Genomic DNA, 11,309 nt, shown 5'->3' with positions numbered 1-11,309 from the left:
CCTGGCAGTTGGCAGCAGGAAGGCAAGCAAGAGCTGCTAATACAACCCCAGTTGCCCTCCGGGCACTTCACCCATTGCTGCTGCCATGGCCCCAGTTCCTTGGCCGATAGTCCCACCACCATCCCGTGCTGGAGCTGCCGTTGCTACTGCACGTCCCATGGCCCATGCCGGAGTAGAGTTGCCACCATGGCAGAGGGGCATGCACTGGTGGCTTCAGCTTTGGCATGGGGCACACGACTTGAGCAGGAGTTACTCAATGCCGGAGTTGCTGCCACGTGTCCGAGGGTGAATCTGGCCTACAAGGAGCCCCGCGGTCCAGATCTGGCCTAGGGTGCAAGGTGAATTTGCGCCCCCGTATTAGATGATGGGGCTCGGGTGTGTGTAGCAAGGTGGGGAGCATGGCAATAGGGATGGGGGAGGTTTCAGAGGGTTGCTTTCACCACGGGTGGATCTGGATCCCGGCCAACTTGCATACAACTGCCTGTCTAACCTCACCCTGCAGTGGCCATGCTGTCCGCCTCCTCCCTTTAATGCCAAAACCCATTTTGGCATGTGCACTAACAGATACCCACCAGACAATGGTTTCCCAAATAGGGTTATCCAGATAGATGAGCCCAACAGACCTGACACGCCTCATTTCACTCTTTCCTCTCATATCTGCTGTCTGCTGATTTTTATATTCATTGTTTCACAGAATTTATGACTGTAAAAGGGGTCATTGGTTAGTCCTCATCCAACTGCTGGTATAGTACAGGCCACAAAATGGACTGGGATGCTTCAGACAAAGTTCTTTGGGTAGATGTGATCTCCTTTATTAGGCCAACTAAAAAGTTGGAAAAAATGTCTTAGTTGAGTTGGTCTAATAAAAGAGATCACATCTGCCTGAAAAGCCCTGCCTGCCTATGTCCGTAGGCCAACACGGCTACAACCACCCACCCTTGGGACGCTCCAGGCCTTCGTGCCTGACCTGCCAGTTCTACCAGAGACCAGGTCTCCATTGCATCGAAATGACTGACTTGGGGTCACTTGTGTCTTTTCAGATCACTTGCAAGGAGCAGATACCGTTGTTCGAAACAGGAGAGGAAACACCAAAGCTTGTAACCTTGAATGCAACGGGAATCTGTGTGAGTAGCACCTTTTCCTGTCTTAGAAAACTCATTCGAACTAGACCCATCTGCCTTGAAGCTTTGGAGATCGGACATGACTTTTACAGCCAATTTCTGGCAGAGTCTTAGCCTGGAAAAAAAGATGTCCTTGTTCTCTTCTTGCTTATGCTGGGGTGAATCAGAAGCAAGTCCATTGAAGTTGATAGTATTACGTGCTGTAAAGCCAGGGTAAGTGAAAGGAAAACCCAGTCCAAGTAGTTTATACTAGGAGTCCTCAACTATTTCTGAGTATGAGCTGCACCCAAGTCAGGTTAATAGGAAGGGCACCCTCCTCCTTGTTCATATTCATGTAACATCTCTGTGGCAGTTTCTGATATGGAGACTTGTTTAATACGTAGATAACTGCCTTTAATGTCTTGCAACGAGACAAAAGAGTCAATTTTGTATGAATTCGCCACCTCCCCGCTCCTTACTTTTTCATACTTGTGATTGTTTAGGATGCCAAGTGGCTTTTGGATGGGCCAAGCCCCTGGCTTCTAGTTCCTGGGGTTTTCAAGACAGTAGGGGGACATCTGTACTGCTTGGGTGTATCCTGTTCCTGTGTCCTTTGCCAACCCCAGGAATGAGGGACCCAAACCGTTCGGGGAATGCTGCCCGATCTCTCCCTGACACACGTGAGGGCGCTCATGAGGGGCACCCCAGGGTGACTTCCCTGCTTCATTTCCAGTTTGGGGGTGGATGAATGGGGGCGGGTAGCCAGGGTGCACGCCGGGGATGCAGGGCAGTCGTATTCTAGAAGCACTGAGTCTGGCAGGGTCCGTTTGGCGGCTCTTACTTGTGCTGCCTCCGGGGACGGAGAGACATTCCTGACCATGGGTTGCCCCAGCTGTAGCGCGGGCTTATGCTGGCTGAAAGGGAGTGTAGCGAGAGCCAGGCAGGCAGGAGGAGACAGACCACTGGAGCATGCACGCTTCTCTTCTTCAGCCCAGGAGCTGCATCCACCTTCCTCCTTCCGTGTCTCAACCTATTGATTGACCTCCCTGCTGGGGTCTGGTTGGCCTGAGAGGGAAGATGCTCCCGGCTTGGGGACCACAGCCAGTCTGAATGCACTGCTGGGGATGGAGGTCAGGGAGGCCGCTGCAGAAACCTCCCCCCCTTTCCGAGTAATTGAGTTTAATCAAGTAAACAAACCCACGCCTGCAAATGGCAGGAACTCAGTGAGCGGAAGCTGTGCTTGTTTCTGCGACGCAGGGCCTCTGAGTCACTTCTGGCCCCGGAGTACAATGGCTCCCTGCCTGCGCTCAGGCAGCAGCCCCTGAAAAGTGCTCTCGGGGCTTTGCACCGCTGTGCTGGACTCGCAGCGGGCTGCGCCGCAGGGAAGGTGACTCATGGCCACCACCTCCTGGTCACAGATGCCAACAGATTTAACACAAAGCAGCAACCTGTTTGCATGCATTAATGCATTAATTGCAAGCCTCCTAGTTAGGCAACTTCTTTGTCTCCTTGCTGCTGGGGGTATCTGTGCTAGTGCTCCGTCTGGCTGGTAAGCTCAGGTGCCTTGGGAAGTCCTATTCATCACAGCTCCCGTTAACACAAAGTGCTGATCCAAATTTTTAACTGTTTTCAGTAAGATGGTTAGTATGTCCTCCAGCCTCTAAAATCACCCCTCGCACCCATGCCATAAAGCCTCCCACTCCACTGCCTATTTGAAGAAACTGTATGGCTCCCAAGCTAGGCAGATCAATCCTGTCTGACGTCCTGCCTTTGCAGATGTGGCAAACGGGTCTCCAGCCAAATCCTGGCAGTCAGGTGGAAACCTCTTATGCAGTTCACAGCGCGCACAGACAGCAAGTGGAGTCAGATCACATTTCTGCATTCAGCATTTGAAGCACAGACCCCCAGCTAGAGCTGGCATCACAGCGTGTGTCGTGTTGCATGCACATAGTGAGAGACAGGCTCTACCCCAAAGTGCTGAATTATCTAAACAGGCAGGACTGACCAAGTGTGGGAGGGGAATTAGAGGTACAGGGGGGTTGCCCAAGGGGTTGGGATTAAGAAGCCAGTGTCCTCGCTCCCAGCAGTGCTGTGAGTGTATTGGGCCATGCTGCCTCCTGGCACAGCTCCCCCAACAAGGGGACAGTTGTGATGGTCCAGGGCAGCCTTACGCTGATCGGCTTCCACTGTAGCATGGAGAGGAGTGTCTTGGGTGACCAGGAGCAAAGTGCACCACAATTTTTAAGATCTCCTGGGCCCAGGCCATGGAGCACCTGGTCGCTAGACTCAGTTGGACATGCTGCGGGTGGTGGAGAAAGACAGATGTGACATGTCTCTGGCAGTCCATTGCCAAGAAGACAGGCTTTAGGGTGCTGGAGGTCCCTCAGGTGTGAAAAGTTTATGCCCAGGCAGCCTAGATGGGCGTTGAGTGCCGTTGGGGTGCAGGGGAGCCGCGTGTGGGGCTACGGTGGAGACCATCTATCCTCCGGGCTTCACGCTTGCTATCCTGGTGCTCTTTAATGGCTGTCACAGCTTGCTGATCCTGGTGCTCCTTGCTGTCCCAGCTGAGGAGTGCAGTGCTGGAAGCAGTGTATACGCCTTTAGGCCTGCTGACACGGCTGGTGTCTTTGTGTGTGCAGACTTGTTCTGGCAGCAGCTTCTGTTTGCTTGCCTATATAAAATGGAGAAAAGCTCCTTTTGGGCTGAAATGGAGCCTGGCAAGTGAATGTGTGTGCAAATCTCCTGGTTTGGCATCTTCATTTCCTCTATGCTAGGGGCAGCTGCATTATCCCTCCCCGTGTCTGGCCAGCCAGGAAGCCTGGCACTCCAGTCCCTCAGGTGGCTCGGATCATGATATTTATCCAAACTGCCGTTAACACCCAGTGCGGATCCAGGTTTGAAACCATTTGCAGTAGGACTGCGAGCGTGTGTCCTTCGGCATTTAAATTATTCCCCAAAACCTCCCACTCAATCCGCCATTAACTCTCCACCCAAGGAATTCCTGAAAATCATAAACATTTATGCTTCCCAAGCTGGGCAACCATATCCGACTTCCTGCCTTTGAAGATGTGGCAAACAAGTCTCTAGCCAAACCTTGTCAGCTAGGTGGAAAAGTCATGTGTCATTCACAGCCCATGAGAAAAACAGCAAACTGAGTGCTGCCAGAGACGTCTTTCTAGGGGATCAGAACTTGGGTTGACTTCAGGGGTGTTGGATAAAGTCACAATGCCCCTAAACCACGTGGGCTGTGACGGAGTGGGCTGGCACAATGAACAACACCCTGTAATGTCAGAGGGTCATATTTATACGGCTGTGGTCACCGAAAGCTCGAGTGGTAGCAACCCTGCAAAGTGAAGGCAAGTGCACCCACTTGCACAGGGATGGGAAAGTGTAAAGCAAATGTTTAAACCCGTTCCTCCGGCCTCCCTGGAGAGGGCAGAGCATTTGGCTAGGTTGCTGGATACTTTCCACAGTGAAAGGAAACCCAGGAATGAGATGGTGTTTGGAGACGCTCCAGCCAGGCCCAGCCCTGGGGAGGGCATCCATCTGTGTCTGCAGATTCACCCCAAATCTCGCAGTTTGCCTAGGAGACTGCTCTGGATACGTCCCCTACTTTCAAGCCTTTGGTCTCTACCAGGTCTGAAAGCAGGCTAGGGAAGAGTCCACAGCAGCATCACTTCTAGGGCAGGACTACATGTTGGGCAGGGTGTGCTCAGGAAATGCTGATGATACTGGAAAGACTAAAGCGGTCAAAGCTCGAAGCCATTCCCCCAAGTTTCCTCCACCAGAGCCAAGCTTAGCACCCAAGACTCGTGGCTCCCATTTCCCTGCTTGGCTACTTGTCTGTCAGCCGGCAGTGGAGGTCCGGTCACGCCGGGCTGTTCCCGCTGTGCAGGCAGCACTTCCTCCCCAGAACAGAGCTGTATTCTCTGTCTTGGGTTCGTTGTGCCCTGGCAATGTGTCGTGACACAGTCCCTCTGGCTGGTGGGTCTTGCTCACACGCTCAGAGTTAAAGCAATCACCATTTTGGGGGTAAGGAAGGCATTTCCCCCTGGATCTGATTGGTAAGGATCGTTGGACTTTTTCTGCCTTCCAGTGAAGCCTGGGGCATGGTCTACGTTCTAGGATCATCTGGACAAGTTTTATCCAACAACCTTCCTGCCATTGCATGGCCAAAGTACTGCCGATACCCTTGTCTCTTCCTGAGGTTCACTGGAGGGGCCTGGCTTGTGGTTTCAGTGGCTGTTTTGTGACCCCTCTGGACAAACCTCTGTTGTGTGGCTGGCCGCCGTTGCAGGAAACTGGACTCAGTGACCTGGGTGGTCCTTTCCAGGTCTGTGCTCCAAAGAGGATGTCTACACCACCTCCACAGTAACCCTGAGACTGGTGTGGAGAAAAAGCCCTGCCTGCTTGGCCCAGCCCTGCCTACCCTACTTGCCAAAAAATGTCCGGTGGTTGCTTTTTCATAGACTCATAGAAAATGAGGGCTGGAAGGGACCTCAGGAGGTCACATCTAGTCCAACATCCTGCTTGAAGCAGGACCAGCCCCACCTAGATCATCCAAGCTAAAGCTTTGTCTGCCTGGGGTTAGAAAAACCTCCAAGGATGGAGAGTCCACCACCTCTCTGGGTAGCCTGTTCCAGTGCTTCACCACCCTCCTAGTGAGATAATTCTTCCTAATATCCAACCTAAACTTCCCTTGCTGCAACTTGAGCCCATTGCTCCTTGTCCTGTCATCTGCCCCCATTGAGAGTAGCCAATCCTCTTTCAAACTCCAAGACCTGAAGCTGGGTTGTGTTCATGAGAACAGCGGTGCGTGTCCCAGGTATCACTCTGAGTGAACGTGGCTTTTCTTCAGCATCTGGAGTTGGAGGAAGCGAGCAAGGGTGTTTCTCACCACTGGAGTGGCACGGAGACACCCCCAAAATCATTGTAACAGCCCAGCATGATACAGATGTGAAGGTATTGGAGGACTTCTAGGATGGTCTGCTAGGTTGGGGTAAGCCAGCACTTGCCCATCAGTATCCGGCCAGTTGGGCTTCAACAGCATCTTTTAAGTAGGGCTCTCAAAGCATTTAGGGCATTGATTTAATTTAGCCTACACCACCTCACTCAGGAGGCAGGTGATGCCCATGGACTATTTTTTACTGTAATCCTGCAGGCCGAGTTGCATTTTACCGGGTGACTATCATTATCCAGCTGCATCCATCGGGCGTCCACAGCAGGGCCAACGCAAAACTGAGCTTGATGGGCTTAATTTGGAGGGGATCAGCTCAGTGGAAAGGAGAAGGAGGAGGAGGAAAGAGGGTAGAGTAGTGAAAGCAAAGTGAAAAAACAAGGAGGGCAAGGAGCAAGGGAAGGATGGAGGACACAGTCCCATGGCACAGAATGGAGAAGGTCCAGCCAGCACGAGGGAGCTCCCTGGATGTGCGATGGTCCCCGTTTTGGCAGCATCTGTCCCTACCAGCTGGCATGTCTGGGTACTTGGAGAAGTGGTGCAAGGCCCCCCGGCAGTACGGGAAGTGGAGGGGGCGGTAGGCAGTGCCCTTCTGTTTAAATCAGCCATGCTAAAACAGATCCCAGTGTTTGGCGCTATGCTGCATCGGATGATGCACTAACCACTGACTACGCCATGATATTTTGGCGAGGGTCTTCATCTTGGCGTCCGACCCGAAAGCCAGCTCTGGTAACTGCAGGGAGAATTGCGGGTGGTCCTTTCAGCCTAGCAGAGCATTTTGCTTCACTGTGTTGTGGCTAGGTACAATTAAAGAGCTGTCTGCGTGTCTGTGTACCTGCCCTTCCTCTCTAGAGGAATCGGGGGCATCATTTGTGACACTAAGAGGCTTTCGGAGCTCAGGTTTTCTGCGTGCCAGCCTCCTCGCTGTGCCCAGCATCCTCTTTCAGCCAGGCGAGTCTTGAAAGGGAAGCTCTTCGCTGTGCATAACATCGCCTCACCCGGGCCGGGCTCCATCGGCGGGGAAGCCTGTTCCTGGGGTAACCCCCCTGAAACAACGCCTCTCACTCCTTTGATTTGCTTTTTTAAAGGGCCCGTAACACCCAGTTTCTATCTGCCAGGGAAAGATTAGAGCTGCGGGGACAGGCCTTTGCTTCCTGCAGATCTGGGCAGCGTCACTGCACAGCAGCTTCCCCACCAGCCCCAGCGGTGACTGACATGGGAAAGTGGAGCTCTGCCAGGCCTGGCTCAGGGCAAGCTTGCTGCATTGCATCGTGAACCCTCATTTGGACCCTGTTTTATTTCCCACGTCAGCCGTGCGAAGCCCTGAGCAGCATTACTTCACTCTGACTTGGACGAGAGTGGAGAGGGGAAAATCTTTGTCCGTGCTCCTTCCCCAGCCCCCAGCCCATCTGCCTGGAGCAGGTTTGTTGATTCAAGTGCCGTTACCTCATTTGGGGATGTTAGTTTTAGATTCCCGCCAGTGTGGGAACCAGATGAGATCAGCTTGTCAGGTCCTGTCAACTCCAGCCAAGAGATGGGAAGTGCTGCGGAGGGCCGGCGCTGGAGCAGATGGGAGCCGCAGGGGACTGCTCCGTTCAGGAGCCTGGAAAAACGACAAAGCTTTTTGCCTCTGAGGGCGCTAGGTTCAGCCCAGCTCAGGGCAGGAGCAATTGCACGTTGCTCTGAGATGTCCCTTGGGGGGTGTCCACTGGCTCCGTGGCCTTCCCCTTGGAGCAGCGGGTGTTGTCCGCGGCTCTCTGCTTGCTGCCCCCTCCGGGTCCCTCGGATCCTCTCTGGGACCCGTTACACCCATTCTCATTTTGCATTTGGTTAAGTGGTGTCATTTCTGGCTCTTCTGTTGCTTTGTGGGATGGTGTCCATCACCTTAGGCTTAAAAATAAGCTGACGTCCTCTCTCCAGACACCATCGGGTGCTTTTTAAAGCCCTGGTGCCTCGAGGTGACCAAATATTTGCATGGCCTTTGGCTATCTCCCGATAGGCGCCTGCGCTGGGTGAGGACGTTGAGGTGTGTTCAGCACAGCCGAGGAGGGGGACTTCCCTGCTCTTCCACTGGCTTCTTGTACGGCTTGGGTCAAGTCACTTAGGTGCCTAAATCCGCTTACGGAGCTGAGCCACAGTTTGCCCATTCCCCATCTGTAAAATGGGGGTCCAAGTCCTTCACTCCTATGCAAAGGATGCGGTGAGGCTCAGCCTATAGGCGGCATGGGTGATGAGGCCCATATACATCTTGTAGGACTGTGAGCGAAACTCCCAATGTCAGGGGGGAAAGTCCTGCCCTCTTGGGCCCTTTGTGTCCCAGCAAAACACCCTGTAGCAGCAGATGCTGGGCCTCACCACTCACCCTTCCCCATGGTTGGTGCCCACCCTGCCTTGACGTCTTTCACGCCAGGGATGTGCTGAGCGTCCGGCTTTCTCCATTTGCAAGAAATAGCTTCTGTGTTGTCTTCGCAGGGAGCTGCCCCCGCAACCTCTTCAGTTTTCCTCCGGCAGGTTGCTAGGGGAACCTGCTGGGACTGAATGGGCTGAAGTGGTTTGTCAGGACATCCTTATTCAGGCAGCATTGATTTCTGTACGAGCTTCCACTGAACTTAGTGGCTCAAACCTGAGGGCACAGAAAGGGGACATGAGAAAATAGACTTGTTCCCGCCAGCGCCATGAGACAGAGCTCCTCTCCGGTAGCCTGATCCTCCCCGGTCTCTTCAGATGACCGTGGCGTACCCCCGAGATATGCTCAGTCCCACTGAGAGCTCGCGTCTACACATGACACTTCCTGCCCAGTAGCTCGTTGCTACAGCGCAGCAGCGTTGCATGACACAAACCTCAATGGGATGCTGCTGTACAGTAGTAACGAGCTGCCGGGCAGTTGGCGTGGGAGCCGTGCGGGAACACTACTTTGCAGCACTGCCGGTGACTGCGCAGTGACGTAGTACTTGGGTGTGCAACTACTAAACGACTGTGTAGTAAGCGCAGGCGCAGCCAGAGAGTCTGAGCTCGGGGACAGCAGGGTAACTCCATTGAAGATGCTGAGACTGCAACAAATACGCCTCGATTATCCTGCCTTTCTGATGTACTCCCCTGGCCCCGTCACTGCAGCATCTGAGCAGACTGAATCCTTTACAGCCTCACCGCGTCTGCTGAGGCAGGCTCATGCTGGGATCCCATTTTGCAGGCAGCACGAGGCCCAGGGGCTGACCTGAGAGGATGTGACCCACGGGTCTCTCCGGCACCGTGAGCAGGGATTGTGAGGAATGAATAACGTAAGAGGGCGGAGAAGAGAGTCAGCCCTAGAAATGAATCGGTGACATGAGAGCTTGTCTAAACTTTCAGCTCTGCAGGCCAGGGGCCCTGCCGTCCTTCACGTCCTGGGCCTAGCGCACAGAGCCGCGGGCTGTACTGCACTAGAATGCAAATGGGAGATGGTGGGACGGGCAGTTTAGAAACATAAGCTGCCAATGTCAGAGCTGGATTTGGGATCCAGGGACAGGACTGGGGATGGATGGGGCACGGTGAACCCTGTTAGGGCAGGCTACAGCCTGAAGGAAGCAGGGTGGTGCCTTGCTAGCGCAGCAGGGTGCCTGAGCCCTGGAGCAGGGATGGCCTCTCATCTGCCCGCTGCTCAGGAGCCAATGCCGCAGAGCCCAGGGTGATTGAAGAGCCTGCCAGGGCTGGGCTTTCCCAGTGGAAAGCGAAAGGGCAAGAAGGGGACAGTGCCTGGATCGCTCCCCGTTCTCATGGTTCCGTGGCCAAGGCCCCCCGTCCCTGCTGGGGACTAACACTGTACACAAGCTCCCTTGCTCGCTGCAGAGGGGGGCTCTTCCTTCCTCCCAAGCATATGCATCCTGTTGCAGCCAGGTGCCCCCGGAGCCACTTGCTAAATGTTTGGACGGGGGGGAGATTAGGAAGATTCCTCCTGAGGTCACATCCCCCGGGACAGCTCCAGGGCCTGACCGGCAGCCTGCCTCGGCTTCTTCTTCTGGGGGCTTAGGCGAAGCCAGGACCCTCCGAGAGAGGCAGAGGAAACAGAATTGGAGGGTGGTGAATGCTGAGGGCAGGGCGGACATTATCCCCAGCCAGGAGCCCAGGCCAGGCACAGGAGGCTGAGGAAGAAGGCTGAAGGGCTTGTGATAGGGGAAGAGGGCTGAAAGACTCCCAGAAGGAGCTGGCTTCTCCATCTGTGCAGCCCCCAGCAGCTGGTCTGCTCCCCCCACCACCTGGCATGATGCTTTTGCGGGGAGCACCGTGCACGCGCCTAGCAGAGCAATGCCTACCCGTCCCGACACAACAGGAGGAGAGAAGGGAGCAGGAAAGCATTGAGACGCGTGGGCTGAGTGAAGTGAGCTGCAGACGCAGCCCAGCAGCCACACTGTGTGGCAACCCTGCCCTGAGCCCCACGGCAGGAGCTTGTCCCCGACTCCCATGCCCTGCCCACTTCTCTGCCTCCCAGCTCAGCGTGCCTGCAGCTGTGTGGACAGTGCATTTGTCTAGCCTAGCATTTCTGCACAGGGCCGTGGCTTCGTGGTGGGGGGCTGGAGGAGCCACGAGTTAGAAGTGGTGCAGGAGGGCAGCCCCATTGCATGGGCCGGGTGCTGATTGCTATACTTGGGGTGACAGAGGCCAACATGGTGAAGCCAAGGGAAATACTAAGGTCACCGTGGAAGGGAAAATGCTTTGCTTTTTCAATCCTCACGGGAGCAAAACATAGCTAAAGGGGAAAGCGGGCAGTGCCTAGGGAAATTGTTGTGTGATTCCCACCACAAAGCCAACCCATGTCTGCTCTCAGGAGTAGCTGGTGCAAATTAGGCATTGGCAGAGAGGATGCAAATCAGAGCATTTGCAGAGGTCACTGCTGGGCTGATGAAGGAGATCCCTGGCATGGGTTGAAGAATGCATGGGCAGACTAGTGGAGCTGGGTACGGGAAGCTGCCTGGCATGTGCCCGGGGTTAGGCGTTGCACATTTTCATGTTGGCTGGCAAGCCATCAGGATCTCTGAGGAGGACTCGGCTCTGCCGTGGGCCCACGAAGTGCTGCGTTCTTCCTGCACCATCCTTTCTGCCCCCAGAGGACTTGGCTTACCCCGGACATCGCACAGGGTGTCTCGCTGGAAGCCGATGCTGTGCAAGTGCATTTGTTTATTGGGACATGCCTCAGATTGCACACCCCTCCACCTTTTCTGCAGCTTTTGGGAACGTGCCCTTTGAGATGCTCCCCTGCCAGGCCAGCCCTGAGATTC

General features: G+C 54.5%; 1 protein-coding gene across 1 annotated transcript in view; it reads left to right on the top strand.

Moving 5' to 3' along the window:
• The window catches only part of PODXL (podocalyxin like), a 42,048-nt gene that overhangs the window by 8,306 nt on the left and 22,433 nt on the right, over window positions 1–11,309 (top strand). Inside the window, exon 3 of the mRNA XM_019509619.1 lies at window positions 1,041–1,124. Coding sequence (XP_019365164.1) covers window positions 1,041–1,124 — 84 coding nt within the window. The remainder of the gene's footprint in view (window positions 1–1,040; window positions 1,125–11,309) is intronic.

The sequence above is a fragment of the Gavialis gangeticus genome, unplaced genomic scaffold, assembly GCF_001723915.1.
Source record: "Gavialis gangeticus isolate Ggan-Ray unplaced genomic scaffold, GavGan_comp1, whole genome shotgun sequence".
Classification (NCBI taxonomy): domain Eukaryota; kingdom Metazoa; phylum Chordata; order Crocodylia; family Gavialidae; genus Gavialis; species Gavialis gangeticus.
Note: the sequence above shows the minus strand (reverse complement) of the source record. Positions and strands in the feature narration are given on the sequence as shown.